The sequence below is a fragment of the Manacus candei genome, unplaced genomic scaffold (assembly GCF_025592945.1).
Source record: "Manacus candei isolate 608988 ecotype Guabito, Panama unplaced genomic scaffold, ASM2559294v1 h1tg000014l, whole genome shotgun sequence".
Lineage (NCBI taxonomy): Eukaryota > Metazoa > Chordata > Aves > Passeriformes > Pipridae > Manacus > Manacus candei.
In genome coordinates, this window is record NW_026138062.1 from 32,410,690 (window position 1) to 32,436,510 (window position 25,821).

Consider the following 25,821-nt stretch of genomic DNA (forward strand, 5'->3'; position numbering starts at 1 on the left):
TTTACCTTTGTTTTCTGACTACATCTGGGTTTTTTTTCCCCCAGCACTCAGAGTAAATTGCTACAGTAGTAAATACACAGTTGTTTCACTCTAGGTAGCATTTGCTGTTATCATTAAATGATTTTGAATTAATCATTCAATTTTCTGTCTATTTACCAATAAACAGGAGAAGCATCAGTCTTCCAATTCTTCCTTGTAAAGGGCCACAACTTGCTTAACCACGAATATTTAATCAAATCACAGCTGCCCATCATGTGTTTGTTTAATACACTGCAGGAACAGCATCAGAAGGTTTGCATCTGGGTGGCTTAATTTGTTTTACCTTCCCATTTGCATGTGACACTCTTCCCACAGGAAGAAAAAAAACCTATAAAATTAAGGTCAGAATACCACAAAGAATTTCATTAGGCAGGTAGGGAGTACTCACAAAGCAACCTCCTTCAGCTGGTTTCCCTGGGTTTCTCTGCGGTCAGCAAGGCAGACAGGGAGCTCCCAAGTACAGAGCAGAAGTGTCGCCTCTTCTGTTTATCTCCTGCTCTGAACATCCATCCGAGCAGGCTACCTCTCCCAAAAAAGCAGCTACAGAACAATCTAGAATGTGTCACTTTGTCAAGCTAAAATGATGAAGTGAACCTTAGTGAATGCCAGTGGAGTCTCAAAAGGCATCTTTGCTTCTGGTGTAATGTCCCAGAACACCGAATAAATGTTCATCTGAGGTTCTGAAGTTCTACTTATACCTATCTCCTCTCCCAAAGTTAAGTTAATCAATATGGTACCTGCAGCTTATGCCATTAGTTACAGCTGCTTTCAGAGTTGTCACTTTTGCTGGTGCTTTTGCTCTGTCTTTCTGTCCTGTGTTTCTGGCCTTGCTGGTGGCATAGTGCTGTGGGCAGATGTGGAATCAGCAGCAATGGTGACAGCAATGACAGCTTAGGCAGGAATGGAGGAGCAGCAAGTAACTTTTATTGTTTATGATACACCTATGGTTTATCATTCCTCTTCATTGGGAGTGAGTTTTGTGAGTTTTGGCATCCTTTACGCAATTTAAATTCTTTACCACCTATTTTTCTTTATTTCAAAATAGGTTACTTATGTGGGAATTATTTCTAGGTGGGTTTTTTTAAAGAAAGACAGCTGGCAAAAATTAATTGCTTTATACCATTATTAAGAAGTGTGTATATTGCCGTTGGTTTTATTTTTATACTTGTCCCATTTACCTTACATAATAAACGTATTAATCTAATGACAGATATAAATTTCATTTTATTAATTACAATTTTATTGTTCTACTAAATGAAATCTAATTAATTATATAAGTTATATTTTATTTTTAATACTTTTTCATAATAACTATAAGAGAAACCCCATTAAAAAAAAGATTGAGGGCTGTGCACCTGTTTCAAAAACCAGATATTCTGAAAATATAAAAAGTTTGCTTCAAAATGTCCATTGGGGAAACAGGCAGGAAATAATACACGTACCTAATACACTGTAAAAAGCAAGAAGTTCTATGGCAGAAAAATGTTGAGCTTAAAAACAGTGGAAAAATCCTTCCAATTTAAACCCAAGAATGGTTAGGCAAAGCATTTGTCATTCTACTAAAGTACATTGAGACATATTGCTTTTGCAGTATGCAACCACAGAATAAAGACACTAGAATGCCTTCCAAGTATTTATCTTTTAGCCTGAGGAATGGAAATAATATAATTTCAAGTGTCTTACTTGATCAAACTGGGGATCTTCTCCTCGTTGCAGAGATTTGGTCAGCGGCTTCTCCTAAAAGAAAATATATTAAATACGTATGACTTTAGATCAATACTATCATATATTCTATCAACTCTACTATTATTTTTCTGTTAGATTTTTTTACTCACATAGTGTGTCTCCTGATCTCATCCAGGAGATACTATTTGTTTCATACGCAAAGGAGACCTCTGCATATGTATCGGTCAATACTGACATTGTGCCTTTAGTGACTTTGGTGTCTTTTCACAAAAGAGAAGGATTGACCACATATTACATCTGAGTTGCTGCTCACACTGATGATAAATTCTTTCAACATTATAAAAAGCATCTAGTATTTCCTCTAATACATAACCAAGGGGGTCTATTTAGTTACATGATATACCTTCTTGTTATAATACTACCAGGCTACACAAACATGTCCACAGATATAGTGCATCATTTAGGGCATACTGAAAGAAAGAATCAAAGACCATAGAGTTCATTTTTGAGGAAGACAATTGTGGAAAAACTATTACTCATTAAAAAAAAAGGCATTTTTGGAATGGAAGCAAATTTCCAAGACATGTTCTCAGAGTAACTGGGAAAGCCAAAGAGAACTGCCCAGCTCAGAAAGAGTCATCGTGTGTGAACATCCATTCACCTTTATGGCTCTTTTGTCAAGCAGGCTGAGTTCCTGAGACACGTAGAAGTACACAGGCCAGTATTCTAGATACACACAACAATACACAAAACATGAATCTCCCAAACCACAATGAAAATAAACAATACATGAGGGCAGATGACAGTCTGAAAAACACATCACTTGTCACCATCACAATTCTGTACTGAATTACACCACTGTTGCTGGTGTCTGAAATGTGCCAGTGCTTTATTCTTCTGTAAATCATGAATCTTTCTTCTCCTACAGCTGAACGACTGAGGCTATCCCACCAGCTCAGAATGAGATTTTCTGTTCAGCTTTTAGCAAACTATTACACTCATCAGCATCCGTTAATGTGTCAGGCCAAATACCATCACTGCCAGGGCATATGAGATGCAAACCAAAGAAATCTGTAAAGCTGCTGAGATATGGGAATGGAGAGACCTTAGGTAGACCAAAGATTTCTATTATTTAATGTTTTTCTCTGAAGAAAATGTTGCCCAGTTTAATCTGCTGACTGATTTTGAAATTAATTATGCTGATCCACTTGTAATGCCAGCTGGCAAGGAGGCCAAGTGTGGGGTGACTGCAGTATCCCCTGACTACCTACCAAATACAAAAATCAACAGAATGTTTTCTACTGAGTCACTGATTTATCCAGAACAGCCATCAATATTTTTCATTGTTTTCTCAAATATCTAAAGTGACTCCTCCAGGTTACATTACGGGCACAACAGCTATTAATTACAACTTCATGACAACTTACTGGTGATGAAAAGACGCAGTAAAACTTTGCAGCCCAGAGAAAAACAAAGGACACTACCCTACCCACAGTCCTCCTCCTCCAGACAATCAGATATGTCCCATAGGAGGACAATACTTCTTTTGTCTGTTGCTGTACACTGAAAAGGACAGCAGATAATCTTTCAAAAATAGTAGTCAACTTATTTAAAAGAAAAAGATTCTTACATTTCCGTGAGTCCTGAACAAATTAGCATATTAAGAATTAGTGCAGTTTAGGGAAAAAACCAACAACCCTTTTTTTTTTTAATTATGAAATTTCTGATTCTGTTACAGAAGACTTGTGTTACCATGGTAAAGATTCTTAAGGTCTGTTTCAACAAAAAGGGTTTCAGTATGTAGAAGCTTTGTGTTTCCATGCCCAACACTGCAATGTTTGGCTTTCAGAGTGTGGAGTTTTAGGCAGAAACAAGGTACGGGATTCCTCATCACATGCTATCTGTAAGAGGGACACAAGAAAATGAGACAAACCACGCTCTGGGAACCCAGGTCTGAAACTGCAATCCTGAAAATGTCCTTATCACCTGCAACCTGTCTCTGGAAGCACACACACCTCCCAGATACTTCAGTTTCTGATGACGATGCTCCCCACAGAATGCACTTCTGAGTTAGTGAAGATCCCTTGATTTTGACAAGGCAAAACAAGTAATCTCTTGCCCTCTTACAGCGGACTACACCAGGGCTTCCAAACTATGGTAAATTGACCTAAAGAAACATTCACAGGCCATGCAGCAGTCTTGGTTGCAGCAGAAGGTAGTCCTGGGACAGAGAACTGCCAAGGATATCTACCAAAAGCCATGAAGGCTTCTGCTGCCATAACTTCTCAATGTTTCCAGTCTAAAGCTTCAACTGAGGCCTTTTCTTCCCCTCTGTCCCATCCTGCACCTACTCACACTCTTGCCCGGCAGCAGCTGCTGCTGCAGCTGTCTCTGCCTCTTCTTTGTCCCCCTGTTCAGATTGCTGCTGTTGCTGGATCTTCCTCGACTCTTTCCAAGTATGGTGTTGCCGCTGACACTGCCTGCAGCCACTGCAGTGATGGCTCAGCCTGGATGGACCCAAGCTGACCCCATGAAGACAAGTATCTTTGCACAGTATCCCCCCCCCCCCAGTTCTGGTAGCAGGGTGCATATGCCAAAGCCACTCATTGTACCCCTGCAGTGAATGGCAACAACCACAGAAAATTTTATTTAGGGCTTGGAGGTTTGAAAAAACTCAAAGTAGTGGTTATTACTATTTACTTTATTACTAGTGATGAGTGCTGAACAGATAATGAACTGAATAAAAATGAAGGGCCAGATACAAATGTGGTTTTTGTTGTCTAAGGACTCCTAAAACATAAAAGGATGACTGCTTGCATCATGACAGTAATGAGTGACCATGTCAGGAAGACACAGCCGAGTAAATTCAAAGACTGCTTGCAGGCGCTTATCCTTTAAAACCAGCAATTTTTCTTCATGCAATAGATAATATCTTTTCAACTATTGTAAACAACTTGCCTATTCTATATCACGTGGTTCTAATATCCTTACGAATCTTACCATTTTATTTTATGCAGTATTTTCAACATTGCTGTTATGGCAGCTGCTATATAAGATATAATTATTCTCATGGTAGACTTCTTCACTATATGCCAAGCGTTCAGGACTTGTAAAGACAAGGTTAATATGTATAATAAAGTGAAACTGCCTCTGAGCAATAGATTCCATAGTAGTCTATTTACTCTAGAGATACATTATTTTAAAAGTTTTTAAAAATTCTTAAAACTGTTTTCTAGCCTCAAGGTACTATTTATTTTTATTAATTTTACTGCCCAGCCAATTTGGAAATGGCAAAGAGGCCATTTTATATTACCCATTAACTTATTTGAGTCTCTGTAGCTAAACTACATCTTGGATGAATAGGTAGGCTGAATTTGGAGCCAAAGCCTACAACCAAAATCATGAAAAAAAAAAAATTTGATCAACGTGAAAGAGCCTATACCTTTCTGAACTACAAAAATATCAGAAAATTTCAGAAGAATGGACTCTCAATAATAACATTTCCATTTTTAATCACTAAGTTAAACATCCTTATTTCTTGTTTGAAGTGCTGCCTACAATTGTATACTCTGTATTTGTTCATGCTGGAAATTCCCACGATTTAAACACATTAGAGATAAGTGGTAAAGATCAGCAAAGACAGCTTTGGATTTAATATTTGAAACTACTGCTTTTCAATAAAACCATCAAAAATTTTGTGTTGTCAGTGCTTACAAAACAAAATGCTCACCTAAAAATTAATTTCCTATATTCTATTGATAGAATATAATAAAATAGAATATGTTATATATGCAATGAAAAATGTATACTTTATCATATTTGCACGCATCAACTAAAGATAATATTTATAATTTATCTAAAAAACCCCTATTATTCAAACCCTCTATTCACACAGACACACAAAAACATTTCTCCAAAGACTGTCAGTTACTTTTAGTGGCTAATATATTAATGCTTTTTCGGGGCTGTTACACAAACATAATTGGGTAAATTTATACAGGAATAGCCACCTGTCACAGAACTGAGTGTTCATGGAACACATGTTTCAGGGAAACATAAAAACAGAAGGATGTTGTAGCACCTATTAAGCTTCACTACGTCACCATGTTATAATGATATATAATAGCCCTTAAAGCTATTTCTAATCTCAGCAAGCATTAGGCATATTATTCCTAGTGAACTGTGACAGGCTACTGTCACTGTACTACTGATTGAGATAAAACCCATCGGTCTGTTGGGTTTTTTTAAAGCATAGAGGATGAAAGAATCTTTTTATACAAATTTTAACTTTTGCACTGCATGCTAAAAAGCAGCCACATGTACTCTACTGAGTAGTCTGCTGGGGTAGAAGACTTATTGAAAAGAAGGAGCAGAAGAATGGACCTTTTCACATGAACTGGAGCAGATATAGACCACATTCCACTGCTACACCACAATATTTACAAAATGAATGTAAGCACAATCTTAAGAATCAAAAGATCCCCAAGTGTACTTCTTTCCTGCTTACAATGAATCACCACATAAGCCCCTCCACCCCAAATGAAAATCTTTGTCCTACATACTTTTCAGCAGGAAAGAAAACTGGTGATTGTAGGAAAAATTCTGTTCAAAAATATGCAATTTTTTTGGTTTTGGCCATTGATTATTCTGTACATACAAAAATCACAAAACATATCACTCTCAACCTTGTGCTCACGTGATGTGTAAACCATGTTCTGTACCATCTAGGAGAAAATGCAATGATGCCAATTCACGTCTAAAGGCTGGGCATGCAAAACTTCATTCCACAGAGGTGCACCTACCCTTCAGGTGCAGCTGACCTGCCAGCCAGTTGCCTCTGAAATGAACAGTTTGTCTGTCTGGTCCTGGCCTCCTCTCCAGGTGTGTGTCCTGCCTCCACCCTTCCAGAATGGATCTGTGCTGATCCTGTATTGAGCAGGTTCATGAAACTGAACTTGTGAGTATTTATATCAGTTTTGCCATTTCAAAAATGAATAGAGAACAGCCTATGGTCCCATAAAAAAAAAGCTCTTGCACTGAAAATAGCTCTGAATTTCTTTGGAAATAATTTTCATCTCTTATATGCCTTTTTACCACTTGGGAATTCCTACCACCATCCCACGAAGCCTAGTTAATTTATACCTAAGCAATGAAGAGAGCCAAGCTTTTGCTGTTTGTAGGAAAGGATAATCTATTTGCTCTGATAGTCTCCCAAACTGGAACTTCTATGAAACAGGCAATTAGTGTCCTGTTTTCATTAACAGTTCTTCGCAAGTCAGCAGGTCCTCATGCATAAATGTGTAAATTGTCTGTTCAGTGGATGACAACAGAATCTTTGATTTCTCTTGTTGCTCTGCTCATCATCAATTAGCTGTTAGGCACTTCTTTTAAGAAACTGCGTGAATGAGCATGGTACACAGATAATAAAATAAAGAGAAAAGGAGATTTCCCTTATTAACCTTTGAAATTCTACACATACAGCAACAGGAGATTCTAAAGGCAAACATAATAGAAAAGAAAACACAACTTTGCATAAGACAAAATTATAGACTCGCAGATGTTAACAAAAACTCTGATAGACTTCATTTAACTTAATTGAAAATTCAGAAAAAAGTAATGTTAATTGTACATAATATTTCATTTGGAGGAAATAAGCATACTTGAGTGGCTATGAAAAACATGTAAAAATATGCTATATTTCAAAAAAAAATTTATTTTAGCAAACTCAGGTCAAAAACCTACTTGTCATTATAGTTAATGCACAAAAATAATGAAAGGTGCATGTTTAGAAGACAGGCTCAGTATTATCAGCCTATTCTTTCTTCATGTAATTGCTCTGGTTTTTTTGTAATGGTTCTTCTGTTTCGTTCACGTGGAAAAGAATGTACCCAGTACTGCTGGACTGAGGAATACAAAACTGTAAGAAAACATCAGTTCAGCTTCAAACACAGGTTTTCACTCACTGGCTCTGATTCTTGCCTCTTTGGCATCCTCGTCATGTACTGTTCTGATTCGGTGATAGTTTATGTCATCACATCAGGTATTACAGGCTAATTTTTGTCTGATTACCACATTCTCTGCAAAAGGCATCTTTTACCTATGCTGTCTACCAAGAAACACTCACGAGAGTGTTTAATCTGAAGTAACTGATATATCAGGAAAAAAGGGCCAAACAGGCCAAAAAAATAGCAAATTGGTTTTCAGAAGTAATACTCCACAGAAGTAAATTTCAAGCAGCCTGAAGAGACAAGCAAACCCACTGAATCAGAGATTGCTATTAGATGCATAGTGTGAAATTTGTCACTGCAACTTTCCCAAAATAACACTTGAAAAAAAAAACTCACAAAAAAAGAAAACAAAAGTTTTCTTTCTTTCATTTACCTTGAGCAAACAACTCAAGGGCTCTGACATTCTTACCTGAGCAGTAAAAAAAATTCCCAGGTACGTCCTCAACTCAGTGTTGACAATAAAGAGTCACAAACTTTAAACAAAGGTTAAGTGCTGCTACAGATATACAGGTAACAGCAACAAAACCTATCACATCAACCCAAAACAAACAAACAAAGTTTGTTACAAAGTAAAGTGCTTTATTGCAGATAGAAAGTAAAACAGTTTCTTGTACTATGGCATTTTAAACCCTGATGGCTACTAGTGGATCAGTTCCAAAAGAAATATTTTAAATACATGCTTTTGTAAAACCTGTAAAGTTGAAAAGAGTACTAAGTTTACTGAAATGTGAGGTAGATTCTAGCACAACTGAGAAAGGAAATTTTGTTGACTGTTTGTTTTCAGAGCTTTGTTCTAATAGGAATGCCTTTTCAAAATTTGAACTGTGAACACAACAAAATCCTCTGTCTGAGCACAGGTATGTTGTAAGGTGGGTTAGTATCATAACAACGTCCCTTGGTTTTCTCTGATTTTATTTACTCCAGTACTACAGTGTACAGAAACAGGGGTAAATTTTACAACTGCTAAGTTTGATAAATTTAAAAAGAGCATCTAAAAACAAGGTGTGGACACTTAATGTTGATAATAATTCAATCACAGACTTGTATTAGCAGATTGCGTGATTCTGACTTAAAAAAATTCCAGTATAAGAGAATAAAATTTTTTTAATTGAAACCTAATTTGTTGGGACAGGGAATATATTAAGTTTTAGTGGCATTTGTATTTAAGATCAAAATTCATGAAGGACCACGATGTACAGCTTGGAAAAGGAATATGAATTTAATTTAATGGATTAACTAAAACAAGGCTAATGGAATTTTAGGTACAGGATTGAGTTTTTTTAGTAGTCCCAAGTCCAAATAATGGTTTACATGGGTTAAGTTCAACACTATCAATATTCCCAATTTCTACACTGATAATCAATTACTAGAGGTTCAGTGATTTACATGCCTAAAAGAGTTATTGGCTAAAGTGGTATTTGACTGTAAATTTGAATATTCAAAAATATCCTAAACCATTTTTAGTTGCTCATTGCTAAACTGAACTGGTATTAATGAAATGAAAAAGGCCAGTTATAGGAAGCAGCAGCAATAGCGGAGCTGAAAAAGAACACAGCTATTACATTGCAATGCCTGACTGCAGCAAGATAGACACATACACATAAAAACATTCTTTTTTTTGCTTATATGATGTATTTTCTTCAAGGTGAGCAAGATTTATAGGATTTCCTTCTCCAAAGCTTTTGGAAGTAAATACAGATTTCTTCTTCTGTTCTTTGTGCTGAGAGCCATTACAATGTATTTTCATAAAAATGCTCCTCCATAATAGAAACAAGAACATGCTCCAAATACAGACATCAAAATGAAGGTATGCTCCATAAAACCACTACTTCCACCTTGCTCTCAATATGAAGTCAGGAAGAAGGCTTTCTGGAGTCATATTCTAATAATTAATGAAACTTTATATAAAGTCTAAGTCAAGAATGGTGTCCTAGGATGCAGCATGAGAGTCCAAGATCTTTCATTTATGAGCCTGTTGGGCTGGAATAAACATGATGCTCTGAAAAAGCACTTGATACAGTGATTTCCATGTAACAATAAAAACAATAGACAATGGAGATCTAGACTTCCAAGTCCATGTTAAGACTTCTGCCTGAAACTGCTATTCAAAGTCCTGTTTCAACTGTTTTTTAAGGTGGTTCAGGTACTTGATCAACATCAGTCAATACATATATATTAAAAAAAACCACGAGGATATGCATATAATAATTACTTCTGTGAAGAGAAGGTTTTTGTGACAGCAGACTGTTGTGAAATAAAAACACTGGAAGATACAGTGGTGAATTAAACAGATTTAGGGAAGAAAGTCACTGCAGTCAAAAGTGTGTAATTTGAATAGTGCCGTTCCCTCTCATCTCTGACACTACTTTTGAGAGCTGGCAAAGAGGGTGAGAGGATGCTTTTCCCTGACCTTAATATACCCTGGTCATTTGGCACATCTTTGTTTCCCAAATAGAGAAGTTAACTGACATCTCAGTCCTATATGCAAAGAGTTTTACACCAACTGATTTATGAGGAGTCAAGCTACTTCTTCTATGCAAGAGGACATAAACGGTAGAAAAATGCAGGAAGCTTTTCTTTCCTGCAGTGAATGGGGAAGGCACATCTTCCCTCTTGAGCTCAACTGATTCTCTGAGTGCTGTCCTCACTTTCAGTCAAACTTTCTGCCCATAGTGAGAGCAATGCTATGAGGACGTAGAGGATCTCCATGTTCCAAGCAGTGGATGAGGTTCCTTCTTTTAATGTATTTTTATGTGGGTGGACCCGGCTTGGCAAGGCCCATGGCAGGGCAGCATTGTGGGAGAAGGAGACCAGCTCTGCTGCAGCAGGGACTGATGGCCCCAAAACCTGGGAATGGGTCCTGGGCTGGGGGGCAGGGGTGGGTGAGAGTCAGAGGAGGCCATTACTGCTTATTAGTGTCCAAAGGACCCTGACCACTGGTTATCCACTCAGAATAATGTGACCTAATTTAATCAAAGCTATAGGAAGCCCTTATGATTTGCATAAATTTAGAGTTGTAATTGCAGAGCTGCTCTAGGCAAAGTGGAGAGCTCTGTAAACAGAAACCACACTTCTTTCAAGCCTCAGACAGCCAAGGGTAATAAATGACAGCACATGACTTTGGCCATGGTTTGCTGTCTGGCAGTCAGTGCTGCTTTAACGTCAGGTAGCTACTTATACCAACTACACATCTATTTTCATAGAATAGACCAAGAAATTAAGAAAGTGCATTTTTGAAGTGAACTTGAAAACTACTGCCAGCAGTTTTCTTTAAACCTCCTTTATCTGTGGCTTTATTGGCTATATGTTTATCTCAAAAGCTGTAACTGTACCATAACAGACATATTCCCAGGTAACTTGATGTGAAGCCTTTTCCTCCTGTTACTGGTACTGATTTGACAGACTTTTAAGGAGGACGCTGGGTGCCCTTGCAGAGCTAACATCAGCTTTCACTGCTCTTTTGCTACAAGAATGTTGGCCATAAAAACCATACCTTCTGCCTGTACTGATTGCCCATCTAGTGAAACAAGACCTTATTGCGTGGATTTCCATACTAGGAAGGTCGTTAGGTGAAGTATTTAAGTTTTACTCATATTTCTCATGTCACCAGATATGAAGGGTCAAATATGGAATAATTTTAGCTGTCTGATGTGTAAACTGTACCATGTCAGACTCAGGCCCAGAAAAGAGAACATTAATTAAAAAACATACAGCACTCCTGATGAAGCAGTGCCTCATTGACTTCAAATATGACTCTGAAAGCATACAAAGGATGAAGCTGTGTGAAGCTATGGAAAGATACCGTGTTAATTAATTGTTTCTTATCTGGCAAGAATGCTACCAAAGTGTATACATGATTTTCTTCTGTCCTTCATGATGATGATAAGACTGGCCTGAAATGACTGTAATACGACTTTCATTTTCTGGAAAGTGGAAATAACCAATATCCTTAAATGACACAAAAATGTGATTAAGGGCATGTGGTAGATTCTCTGCTGTATTTTGCAAGCACTGGCCAATGTGTGATCTAGTGTGACAGCCTCAGTGACCTTGGATTGAATCTGTCTTCCAGTGTTAAATCCTCTTAGTGATTTGAACCATCACATGCGCCATTGACTATCCTCCAACTATATCCATGCAGTAATGAGGCCCAGGGACAGTGAGTATCCTGGAGAGTCTTGCCATTGAAATGATTAGTGAAGGAGGAAAGAGTGATGACTGAGATTGTTCTGTTTAACTGATTTCTAAAAGCAAAGAAGTTGGTTGCTGGAAAGTCTGAGTAAAAAGAAATGAAGGGGACAATCACAAAGAAATTAAACTTAGAATCATAGAATCACCAAATGGTTTGGGTTGGAAGGCCCCTTTAAGATCTAGTTTCAACCCCCTTGCCATGGGCAGGGACACCTTCGACTAAATTGGGTTGCTTTAGCTTGGCCTTGAATACTTTCAGGGATTGAGCATTCACAACTTCTCTGGGCAACAAGAAGTCCTCAGACATGGCTAGGAGTTGAATAAAACACTGAGACCAACTATCAGTCTAAAAAGTAGACCCAGGATCAAGTCAGTGACCTGCAGGAAAGAAACTCTGCTGACCTGACACTTACTGGGAGCACTAGGAGATAGACCTCCTCCTGAGATGAATTACTGTTCTTGGTCCTTCAGACTATCCTATGACCGACTGACATAGATATGCCCATTCAACAAGCCACTTAATGCATCCACTGTAACAGATCTGTAAGGCTCCATAAAATAAAAGTTATAAGTTCAGGTTACATATTGAGTACTTACAGTAAGATGTTGTGCAGATGCTTTCACTTTCATATGAATAGGTGAGAAGACAGTCCTCAGCATGGTATAATAATTTAATAAAGAATTTAATAAAGAAGCATTTAAATTAAAGAACTATGCGACACGAGATACAGAGCCACAGCATCATGAACCATGAGCTCCTTAAAGCTGGGATGGACTGCCATATGCTTCACAGAATTTTGACTACCACAAACACTAGTGGAATAAAATAATTAGATTTTAATCCTTGAGTGAGACAGAGGTAGACAGGGATATATGACAATGGGAAGCTGGCATGCTGGTAGCTTTTATAGAGGAAGGTCCTAGGGATGATAGTTTTTGTATAAGAAAAGAGAACAGCATTTTCAATATGTACTTGCAGAAAGTTCTTCTCAATTTTTCTGGGCATAGATAAACTGAGTAAAGAGTTAGAACAGAGCTAGACAGTTTGCCTTTCCTCTTTTCCATGAAATTACTTGTTCCTTATAATAACTACTATACGTGCACAGTGAAAAAACAGGGGTCTGAAGTACCCATGTATGCCAAACTATTCATTAGGACTTCAAACATAAAAAATGTGTAATGGTAACGTGTCTCAGGTGACATCTCATGTGATGCAGCTGGAATTTTAGTTCATGTAAAACAGAAAATCCTACATTACAGCTGTGGGATAAAACTGCTTGGTATTATCATAGCCTACATAAATCTTACTAGTTATCACAGCCCAGTCCTCAGAGAAAAGAAAACCCTTCTACTTCCTTTTCTTCCAAGTCTGTCCTTAGCGTATTTCTTCTCTTGCCCAAAAAAATTTAAGCCTAGACTAAAGCTAATCAGACACCAGCGCCATTACCTGTGTTGGTTAGTCAATCTTTCCAATTTGCATATTCTTTCTCTTTCAGAGTCTCCTTAACCACCTGCTGGGCTGTTACAACAGCCCTGTTTTGAAATAGATCTATATTTTAACATCATCGAGCTTCTATGAAGTAGAAGTAATAAATACACTAGTATCAACCACATCACCACTTTCAGGGTTTTTTTCAATGCTGAGATGAAACCTACCTAATAAAAGGAGAAAATTATAGGCAGAATACATGAACATGCTTATGGTCCTAATCCTATAATCAGTAAATTCTGTCCTTGAGTTCAGTATTCAGACAGATCCTGAATTTAGACAAGCTCAGTAAAAGAAGATGCTTGCAGGAGAAAAGCATAATGAAAGTTTACCAACAGCTAAATTAACCATTAACCACTGTCAATGCCTGTAGCTCACTATGTTTTATCAATGTCTACAGCTGTGGCTAAGTACTGCTGAAAGCCGTATTTAAAGATCAGCCTGCTCAGTATGCACAGGATGAATTACTACCCAAAGTGATAATCAACACTCCTAAAAAGGAAACTATTTTCTGGGTTTTCTCCTCACATTGCTATGAAATATATTCTTTCATTTGAATTGGCAAGAATATTTCCCAGTCTTCTCCTTTCTAGCTTCACTGTAAGGTCATCACTGCTTGAAAAAAATCAGCAGTAATAAAATATCAAATTATGTTTGGAAGTGAAGCAATGCAGAGAAGATTTAAAATGTAAATTGATAAAAATCAGATATGAATTAAATAAGCTGTGAAAAAAGGTCTGCAGAAAAAATCTTAATATTTGTAACAAAGAAGAACAATTATCTACAGAAAAGAAGCAGGAAACTATTAAAGGTTATCAGAAAGAAAATATTTACATTTCATTTATGTGAATTTAATTTTATAAACTGGACAAGCCATTTTAATGAAGTCTGCTGTCAAATGCTTTTAATTTGGATTAATATAACGACAATCTGGGTACAGTAGTTAATCATTAAAAATTAGCCCCATGATTGTGAATTTAATGTAATTATTGAATCGTTTGCTTAATATGAGAGATCTTAAAAGGGGAAAAATTCGCCTGAAATTCCAAAAAAAATAGTCTCCAGACAAAGTGAAAAAAAAATAATCAAATCTGGAAACAAAAGTTTTCCATTTTTACTTATTAAAGATTTAGCAATGCATAGTTGACATTAGATTTATGCCTAGAAAATACATTAACTGGGGAGTGCATTTTTATGATGATCACTGCCAGATCCAGTAACCAAAATATCAAATGATACTCGGTTGACAGCCAAGACAGCAGTAGGAGTAGGTGACATTGCCCTCTGCTTTCTCTGCCACTGGCATCTTGTTATTCCAGCTGAGATTTCATGGGGCTGCAGGAGGGGGTGGGTGCTGTGCCCTTCACTGATGCCCCAGAAAACAGCAAAAACTTCTAGTGCCTTGCTAGCATCTGCAACTCATGCTGGGACGCAAACATGGTTTTTCAACATAGTTGTCAGAACATGGTAATTTACAGTCAGGTTCTGTGTACATCACAAAAGAAAGAGATGGATATATCATACAGGCATATGGAACCCAAAGAAACTGAGAGAAAAATTCATAAAAACAACAGTAATGATAATCAGAAAGGATAAGCAGGCAAAATAGAAGTATCTAGGTAAAAAATATATCAGTAAGTCTTTAATTTAATCATAGTAACTTCAGAGCTTCAATATGAGCTAGACTTTGTGAAAAAAGACAATGGTATTATAAGCAGATCATTTTAGCTTCTCTAAAAGATATTGTAAGTATTCATCACTCATTATAAAACTGTCATATCTTCTAATGACTTAGAGAATTCAAACTAGAAATATTCCAGTGTGACTTTCTTTGAAGTATATTTGAGTTTAATTGGACCAGAACCTTCAAAGAGTTCACTGTTGGACTACCTATTGTGAAAAAAGGCCAAAAGGTAGCTCTTGGCACCATCGGTTTATAAACTTCGTCTCCCAAATCCCTGGAACTTCCTGGTCACAATTCTAATCAGTAGAGTAGAAATGTGGGAACAGTGATGCTAAACATCCAACAGCTACCACACAAAAAGGTGGACTTAAATTCTTAGTCAGTATTCCAGAATAATTTTTGCAATTTTCTCTTGTCACTTCTTTCATTACAACCTAATTATTTCAGATCATTTTGACTGAATGTCTACAGAATCCTGCTTACTCATTTGTCACAGTGACCCTCAAAGAACAGCATGCCATGACTTGTAAGTCTTATTAGTATTAATGAGATGTGAGTATATAATTGAATTATTGTTAGTGTCTCGTGGTCAGACTCCCGTAAAAAATAAGTTCTGAAAATGATGACCAGAAGAAGGTGACATTCTGGCCTTTGGTCATATTTTTACATTCTATGTTGAATCTCCCAAATAAAATTTCACTGAACAACCTCTAGAATAAGATCAACATTCAGATATTCATAGTTTCTCCAAGTGACAAAAATAACATCTTACCGTACAGCAACTCAAAATCATCTTAACACAAGGTGAAATGAGAATAAATCAGGGTCATCAGTTCATATCTATGCCTGAAATCTTACATGAAAATGTAGATATTAGTGTTTAAGAGTAACAGAGAAGCTGCAAGGAAACTATGTCCTCAGTCCTGGTCTTTTTGTTGTTTTTCTGATCTTGCCAAGCAATTCTACATACATTTTGTTTTAAAATTTTAAAGACGTTCACTGTGCGTCACATGAAGACTGGATGATAATGAATAGCTCCTGGTACTTTATTTTTTTAAAGGACCTGCACTATGATTGTCAGTTTATGCTACTTTTTGTGACTGGGAGGGGACTCATCAAAGAAGAAAAAAATGGATTTTTTACCAAAATATTCCTTAGTGTTAGCTTTCTTTGTGTTATTTCCAAATTATGTAAGATAGTTCTGTCATCATGTATCTACCTAATGTTTCAGAAGAAAGCCTGGTAAAACTTTCCAAGCATCAAATGCTTCTGAATCCAAATCAAAGCTAAACAGATGCCATCAGAATCAAGAAGATCTTAATTTTGCTCTTCAAAATATACAAACCTGAAAGTGGGGAACTGAACTAAACATTCTACACTGGACTTTGCAACAAAAACATTATAAGGTTTTATAAAAATTCCCCTAGAGCACAGAAATAAAGGTTTCTGGTTATTTTTAGGTTTTGGTTTTGTTTGTTTTACCTCATCATAACTAAAATATAAGTTATAGAAGTATTCTTCCTTAATCAAAAAAACAAGAATGTATATAAAATGTAGTCTCAAGTTAAAACAGCAAAATCCCATAAGTTCAGCTACATAAGACAAACTGCAACAGACATACCTGTGTGTCAAATTTGCCTAAAATACAAATAACAATGGCTCTTTCACTGTGCAAGACCTTGTAAGCTTTTTCAAATGCTCCATGCCTTTTCATATATGGAAAATAGGTGCTACAGCACTTTGTTAGATTATAAAATCTACTACTACCAGAACTAAAATAGGAGCCAGCAGTGCTATTAATTTTCATGTTTTAGCTGAAAACCCATAATACTCAGAAATACTTGTATAATGTTTCAGCATTTTCTAATCTATTTTGACTCAAGGAACCATTCTCCCAGCTGTGAAATCTATGCTGGCTGACACCCCTTCTGTCTCTCAATTCCATTAACATGTGCCCATACTGCAAACAGAAATCAAATATTAATTCCTTCTCATGTCACCCCTTTGGCATATCTTGCATACCTCTGCCCTCTCCCACAACGTTCTAATTGCCATAGCAGCATATCTTACAGTTTGGGAAACACTATCAAACTCCAACGCAGATTACAAGCAAAATATTCTTCATTGCACAGTAAGCAAGCCTGATTTTAAAATAAATTCAAAGCACTGTACATATATACTTGTATTTTCTTTTTACTCACAAGAGGTTCTGCCATGATGATGCGAATCTTGCGTTCAGCCAGGGTAGTAAAGTTAACAAACAAGCTCTTCAGGACATATTCGCCTGGTTTGCTGTCTGGGTCAACATTGATAGGCAACATGGCTGGAGGTCCTTTTTCTCTCTGTGTACCAGAAACAGGTGGGACAGGTGGCTTGATATATCCGTTACCAACTGGAGAAGCTGAAATGTAGAAAAGACACATTTACTTTTGGGTAATTCAACATGTCTTAACATTTCCACAGCACCTCAATAGCCCTCTATACTATCAAAGCATAAAATTGGAGATTAGTTGCTAATCAAAGAAACACACAATACATAAATACAACTTGCATGGTACCATAGGTAAAATACACATAATCTAACTGGAAGAGGAAATAAAAGATGAAATCTTATGTATTAAAATGGAGTGGTGCTTACTACGCAGTCCATGTTCAATCCTCTTCCTCTTTTTTTTTTTTTTTTCCACCACGGTAAGACTTGCTGGTACTTTAGTATTTGAATAACATCCTCATTTCTTATCCTTTGCTTGCAGGCCAGATCAGTAACTCAGTTGTTAAGTAACAAGAATTTATTCTTAATTGCTACTCAAACCAGCCAAGCCTTGCAAAAGTCAGGAGTCTGGTCTTTTGACGATGGTGAGTTGTAAAGGGCCTCATTCTCTTATTATTTATACCGAGATTAGTCAAGAATGACTCCTTAAAAAAACAATACACATGTCATCAGTATAAATCTTAAATGAAGAGTCAGACATGGAATGTATTCCATGGCCAAAAAATATTCATTATGTGTTAGTTTTCCTGAAAGTACTGAACCCTACAGTTCCATCTGGCACTTTTGAGATCACATCTGTTGTGTTGTGTCCAGTTTTGTGCTCTCCCATACAAGAATGACATTTCTGCTATTTTGAAGCAAGGCCAAGGGAGGACCATGAAGTGCTGGGGCTTAAGCACTTGCTAGATTAGTACAGACTGAGAGTGCTGGACTGGTTCAACCTTAAGAAGAGAAGGTTAAGGGTTGATCTTATTGCAGTCTTCAGCTATCTATTGGAGTATAGCAAATATGCCAATGGAGTATAGCAAATATGCCAAGGAACCAGCCTCTTCTTTGAGCACGGTGACAGGACAAGAGGCAACAGACCCTAGTTTGAATGTGGAAAATTTCAATTAGATATATGGAAAAATCTTCCACTGTCAGGGGGTGATTGAAGATTGATACATGTTGTCCACAGATAAAGCAGAAACTTCACTCTTGGATACACCTGAAACCTGACTAGCGAAGGCCCTAAGAAACCTTCTCCAGTTCGCAAGCGAGCAGAGGTTGGACTAATTATCTGCCAGGGATACCTTCCAATCTAAATTATCCTGTGAGCCTGTGAATTCCCCAGTATCAAGATATTGTGTACTAGACTGAGTTCTACTTACTGTTTTTCTGGGAACTGAAGGAAAAATAAATTGAAACAATACAAAACAAAATCTTGTTAATCCACATATTGCCATTTTACATATAAAATTGCCAACCCCAAATCATCAGGCTCAGCTCTCATTGGCAATAAAAGTCTTCAGGCAGGTACTAGTAGCATCCTCTCTCTGTTAGCTTTGCCAGAAACTTCACAGTAGCACTGTCAAGAGCAGCCACTATCCACTCTGAATGCAATACAAGTGTCACAATGCTCGTGAGTACTACTAGTGACTGGGACAGAGGTGTTTTAATCCAATACAGTCGATGGAAATATTGTGAACTAATACCATTATAGCATTTCCCCATATCATTGCATTCCAGAGTGTTACATTATATGTCGCATCCAAGTTGAAAAGAAAGAAAGAGAGAAAGAACTACAATGATTGTTGCCTCACATCTAATGCCTTTAGCCTTTCCTTTGAGGAACAGAATTGCAACTACTATTGAATGTAATTGTCAATTATTGACACGTGACTGTAATAAATGAGATTATTGATCTTTCCTAAGTACTTTAACACTTCATGGCTGAAAAAAAAACAAAACAAACCCAAACCTCCAAAAGATTACTGTTTAAGAGTATTCAAGATGTAGCAAAATCAGACCCCAAAATCATGCATGGAAAAATAAAAAAAGATGCACTGGAGAAAAGAGAACATATTTTACTTTAGAAGAATCAGTTTATAAATTCACTATATAATTGAAGATAAAAATGCTTTTCTTCATGTAGCTATTATTCTGCAATTGTAACACATCCATATTTTTCTTTGAAAATAACCCCCAATTGACAACTCTTCCAGATTTGTTTCCTGCAAAGTTTCATTTGATTTTTTTAGGGCAAAAGAATAATCATGGAATCTTCTTGGCATTATGACTCTTTGCAAAAATTAAAGTGTATAAAACAGTCATACACTTATATCACACAAAACTGGTTCTAAAAATACACTGTTGTTCTGAATAATAACCTACTTCAAAGTACTGAAAAAAGAGCCACCAGAGAAGAGTGTAAATTCCACTGTTCTTCGGTCACCACCCAGGCTCTCCTAAAATTTAAGCATGAAGACAGTGGGATGCAAAGGATCAGATGCAAATTTTTATGGACTATTGAATACACTAGGCAATGGAAATATCTCCATTGAGATATTTATAAATAGCTTTAGGAAGGAGTCAGACAATATTTTTACAATTACAAATATATTTGCCAAATGTGTGGTTTTGACTGGCTCACATCTATCCATGAAATCAGTTTGATTGCCAAGTGCTCAGTCAGGAAATTTTTTTTGTGAGCAGTGAAACCAATTTTCTTAAGGATTTGTGTCCTTTGTGCAGTAAAAGCCCTGTCCTCCCCTCTGTCCTCATCCCAGCCGTTCCCAAGCTCCCTCCCAAGTGCTGTGCCCGGGTTGGGCAGGCAGGCTGCTCGCCAGCCAGCCTCTGCCAAGCACAACACACCCAGGCTGGGCTGCCTGCCGCTCTGATGGCCAGGCAGCAATCCCAGACTCCCTCTTGAAGGAATCTTCAGGAATCTAATCAAACACAAACTTGTCTTCTGTTCCTAAGGCAATTGTGGTTTAAACTGTCTCTAAGTTCAAAATTTGCTATGAAGGGTCACATAGGAGGGATGGAAGGAAGGAAGGCAGGCAGGCAGGCGGTGTGTGAGGTCATGTACACTACTTCACATCCTTATGAATAAGTTTAAGAAACCTTAGGCACCCTACCTGGGAGCTGCCACCCTTATCTTCAATCACTGCGACATTCAGCCAGGATTTTGAGACTGAAATTTAAATCCATATAGTCATTGCTAGTAGGGGGTCTTTTAACAATGATTTTTCAGATTTGTGACACGGGTTGATCTAATTTTTTTTTCCAGACATCTAATTGAAAAATCACTTATTTGCATACTGTAATAGAGAAATGGAATTATCTGTGAGATTTGCCAGTGCACCAAAAATTTTTATTCTGGCTCTTCTCCGAAATACAGGACTGTACAGTCTTTCACTCAAATATAGAAAAAGCATATCCTGGGGGTTAACATCTATCATTGCTACAGCAATTACGGCAGCTAGAGAAATGACTGACATATGACACTGACATAGTTCAAAATTTTAAAAGACCATTTTGTAGCTGTTAACTTCATTTATGCATCTTCAGTGTGAAAATCAACAGTATGAAGGTTTTGAGTCGATTGTGAGTTGGTCATGAAATATTATTTACAGGTTTGGCTTTCTAATGCATCTTTTCAGCTCCATTTTCTCAAGCATTTGCATGTGCTTGATATTTGCATTGCAAATATGTGACAAGACTATCATTGACATCTATATGGATAATGTATGAGCTTTAACAGAATATAGTTTTTATTCCTAGACTGAGAGCCCTATAGAACTCATTAAAAAAAAGTTGCCTCTGAGACATAAAACTGCAAATCAAGGACTCAAAATTTAAGAAATAGCTGCATTAAAGTCATCCCTGATTGGTCCCCTTATTTTGACACATTATAATGTGGGCCTTAAAAAAAAGCAAAAAAAAAGGATGTGCCCAGTTTTGCCATCTATGCCAGTGAAACACTGACCCATTAAATAGACATAATTTTTAACATGGGAAATCACCACATATAGTTTGCATGGGTTTATGCAGAAGATGTGTGGGGCGGGGTGGGTGGAAAGAATGAGTTATACTTGATTCGAGACACTGATTGCCTTGACAGATTTAGATTTTACTACCCGATCTCAAAATAATAAATGTTATTCAAACAGAGGTACCAGAACAGACCACAGAAGCATTTAGTTTGAAAGTGTACATATTGTAGGGTACTGCTTACCACACAAGTACTGCACTAAGCTAAATCCTTCACTTAGAAAAAAGTAGCTCATTTCCCAGGAGAATGAGTCGTGAAGCACATGCAGGAAACCATGGTAAACCTGATGCCTGAGGACTCTGCAATAGCAGGGAATCTACAGACCAATTTTAGAAAGTTGTATACATATTAAAAGCTCCTATCCTAGGAAAATCTCTAACAAAGATTAACTATGCTTGATCAACTATAAGATATCTGTACCATTTTGGGGTGAAATTCTGTCTGAAACACATTTTCTTGTTTCCAATGTTCCCTATTTTTCTACTATATGTGCAAAATATTTTCATTCAGTTCAGGCTATAACCATATTATTTTCTCAATCTTATGTGTTTTTAAAAATTACAAACAAGGAATAAATATCAAAGTAGCAATGCAATATCACACATGGTTGTTGTCACAACTATATACTATTGCTGCAGAAAGGCTTATTGACATAAAATCTCTGCTGAATTTTTCCATGTATTGATCATTTCACGATCCAAGAAACAGCTGTAAAAATGTAGAGTAGTTTTAGTGTACACACATGGTCAAAAGCTGATAATGGGGATGATAAACAGAGTCTCTGCTATGATCTGCACTACAAATATTTTTCTTAAAGCTGTAAGAGGAACCAAAACAATCAAACTATCATAATGCACAAGCCAAGAGTCTGTGCTAAACTGGATACAACTTCAGCCATACAAAGTGAATTTTCAGTATCTTTAAAAGCAGGAAAAACAGAGGCTGCATTTTTTTTAGTAAACTGTGTCAAACTTACACTTTAGCAACAATGAACAAACTAATAACACAAATGCAAACATCTATTTGCAGTATTTTCATACCTACCGAGTCCCTTTATAAAGCTGATCACGCTGGATTTTCTCCAACATGCTACTGTAATATCCATGAACCTGTGAATACCTGAAATGTTCCACTCCTTTAGTTAGAAAAGTTAGACTCCTTTTCTAACTAAAATCAAAAAATAAATGAGTTGCTTCATAATCCTATTGAGAAAGACATTTCTTTCCATTTCTCAGTTTTGTTTTTCCACAGACAAAAGCCGAAGACCTACAATGTGTGAGCTAGAGCAGGCCTCCTGATCAGCTCAGCCTTTCCATAACCAAAGGGGTAATTTTTAGCTTCAGCATATGATGATGACCACTCACAGAGTGGCTACATGTCTATATTTATCCACAAGTACATACTATGCTGACAGATTAGTGAAACTACTTCAGGCACTCCAAGAACATGAGACAGGATAATGGAGTTCGACATAAACAAATCACACATATCAAACACACGTATTATCACACAATTCAAGCTGAAACCAATTAGTATAGAAATGCAAAGCACACATAGAACAGAGGACGGGTTTTGTTTTGTAACTAAAGTCTTTTGGCCAAACGTACACACAGTTAAAATTCCTTGTGATAAAACCAACCCAGTATCTCTTCTTTTCCCATTTCAAGGGTATTAGAAACCACATAACCTTAAGTATAAATGTATATCTGCTGCATTGACTCTTCAGAAAATTTGCTTTGTTTTAAAACTGCAATTATAATATTAAAAGGAGAACAGATTATTAAATAAAGCATGAAGAATTTGATTTACAAGGATATGGTTAAGTGCCACAAAAGGTGTCTTTTTCCACCTTTGGAAAAGAATATTTCCAATAAATTCAAGACTGACAGACAGAGAATAAAAGAGGAAATTTTTGCTGAAAATAAAAATCTAGCAGATCCATTTTTATCTTGGTTGGGCAATCTTTGTCCGAACTTTCTATTTCTTTTATAGTAACAAGAGAGTGCAGATTTTATGTGAATTCAAGGAACAGCAAAGCCAAAAATCAGGAGACAAATAACTTAGTGCATCCACTAAGAAGTGGCAGAGTTGCCAATAAAGTATAAACTTTGGCCAACCCAACTACTCTATCCAACTTTTTGTGTATGTGTGTGCAAGTGCACATGCTTGCTATTCTTCAATTAATTTTCAGTATCTTCAGGGATGCTATAAAAAAGCAAGGCTAAAACAGACTGTGTGGTATCCTCAGTGAGACTGAACATTTCAGATCATAATGCTAAGTAACTCCTTGTAGTAAACCCATTCAGCCCTCCCCCAAATCCAGGGGTGGACAACAATTTGCCTAAGAACACGTACCAGATGTGGTCATTTCTTCCCAATCAGATCCAATCCTCTGCAGGATAGAAACAAAATGCAGCATCCATAAAAATAAGCATATGGCCACTTAGGCCTTATGGATGCTAAAATACCACTTGTATGGTATGCTCTCCTCTGCACGTCTACAAGGAGTTCAAATGTTCATTCCACTCAGATGCTTATGAAGCAGCCATCTTCTGAGAAGAACACCAATAGGAAATAACCAGTTTAATACAGATATCTTTGCCCAAGCTTAGAGAAACATCAGAACAGTCCTTACACAAACTGATGGGTCTTATCTAAGATGGATGTGGTGAAGTGCCTGTTAGCTTTGAAGCCGAGGATCTTGTTCAGCCTGGTACCTTGGAAAGGTTGGTTTGGCTTTATTAGTCACTAGCAACCTTCTGGCCCTGACATCCCAGTTGCTGGCAAGTAGGTTTGTGATCCTCAGAGGCACACTGCAATTCTGTGCAAGAGTGGGGTAAAATGATGTGAGAGCCTGTAGAGGAAAGCAGTGAGTGGAACACATTTTCTCCTCTTGCATATGCAAGGGATTCAAGAATGATGACTGCCAAAACAAACAAATAAACAGGAAATCCTGTCATATGTGTCCATCCACTGTCTAAAGGCCTTTTCACTGACTTGGCAAAGCTCCTAGTAACTATGATCCTGTAAGATGTAGACCTTCCCTCTCTCTTTCTCCTAAGTGGCAGGTCAGGGGTTGAGTAGCTTAACAATGTTCCCTAGGTTCTTATCTCAGAACTTTGCAAGACATCTGAGTGAGGTAGGAAAGCAATTGTCCTCACTGCCCATTCTCTTTGTTTACCATTTATTTTTCTACTGTTTTTCCTCTAAATCATTATTTTCTTGTTTACATATACCACTGCGCTGAGGATCTAGGGGAATCTAGGCATGTAACATAAAGATTTTTAGCTGCACCAATTCTAGAATTTGCTAGGTTTATTATGAAATTAAAACCTGAAAAAGCTAAATGACATGGAAAATCTTGTGGAAAATCTAAAACAATTTTTACATTTGAGTGCTTCATTTAGGGGTGACTTCTTACTAAAGGAAATAACTGTGTTGCTTCTGATGGGATGCAAATCAAACAAAAATACCTTTCGGTTCCGTGTTTTATATGGTAATGACATGCTGTCTCTTTGAAGGTTGACTTGAGATTAACAATATACTTCCAAAAGATTTCAAAATCCTAGTATCCTTTCTATGTAACTTCAGAAGGTTTTTTTGGTTTGGTTGTTTGTGGTTTTTTTTCCTGGTCTTTTTCAGTTATTCCAAAAGTAAAAACTTCAAATAAGGGTGAAAAGACAATTTCAGCTGAATAGATGGTTTTTGGGTTTTTAAAAAAAAAAACAAACAAAAACCAAAACAAAACAGAGAAAAGGTTTATTTCTGAAACTACATTGGATTTTTTTTTTGTTCAAATAGAGCTTAAAAACCATTTTACTTTAAATAAAGACATTCATACTCTTCCTTTACACTTTTTCAGGTACTACGGGCAAAGGCTACCTCCGGTTTGGTTTTGTTGGATCAGAAAATAGCTTCCTATAAAATTTTTAGACAGATGTTTTGTTGCATTTGCTTTTTCTTTCAGAGACAGGGAGATGGAGGTATTCTTGTCATTTTGTGGTTGATGGGTGTTAGCAGAAGTATTTTTAGGGAACTTGGAAAAGTGCCAAGGATGCACAAGGCTAAAAGAGTCTAAAGGAGAAGGAATAGTTACTTACAGAAGAGGGACTGACTAGCAAGCAGGGAGGATGTGATCTGCATCTTCCTTCCCTACTGTGCTGATTTTGGTTGGGGTAGAGTTAATTTTCTCCACAGTAGCTGATATGAGGCCGTGTTTTGGATTTTTGCTGGAAACAGTGTTGATAACACAGGGATGTTTTAGATGTTGCTGAGCAGCACTTACACAGAGCCAAGGCCTTTTCTGCTTCTCACCCCACCAGCAAGTGGGCTGGGGGTGCACAAGAAGTTAGGAGGGGACACAGCTGGGTCAGCTGACTCCAAGTGACCCAAGGGATATCCCAGACCATGTGGTGT

At 37.1% G+C, this 25,821-nt stretch overlaps 1 protein-coding gene across 6 annotated transcripts in view; it reads right to left on the reverse strand.

Moving 5' to 3' along the window:
- The window catches only part of FRY (FRY microtubule binding protein), a 234,108-nt gene that overhangs the window by 116,465 nt on the left and 91,822 nt on the right, over nt 1-25,821 (reverse strand). For 5 of the 6 annotated variants that reach the window (XM_051778816.1, XM_051778817.1, XM_051778812.1 and 2 more), the window contains 2 exons: nt 17,299-17,498; nt 1,723-1,776 (listed from right to left, as the gene is read on the reverse strand). In XM_051778816.1, the coding sequence (XP_051634776.1) occupies nt 1,723-1,776; nt 17,299-17,418 (174 nt within the window). In that variant the 5' untranslated portion in view covers nt 17,419-17,498. Of the gene's footprint in view, nt 1-1,722; nt 1,777-17,298; nt 17,499-22,449; nt 22,743-25,821 lie in introns of those variants that run through there. The other variant, XM_051778814.1, reaches the window with a different exon arrangement.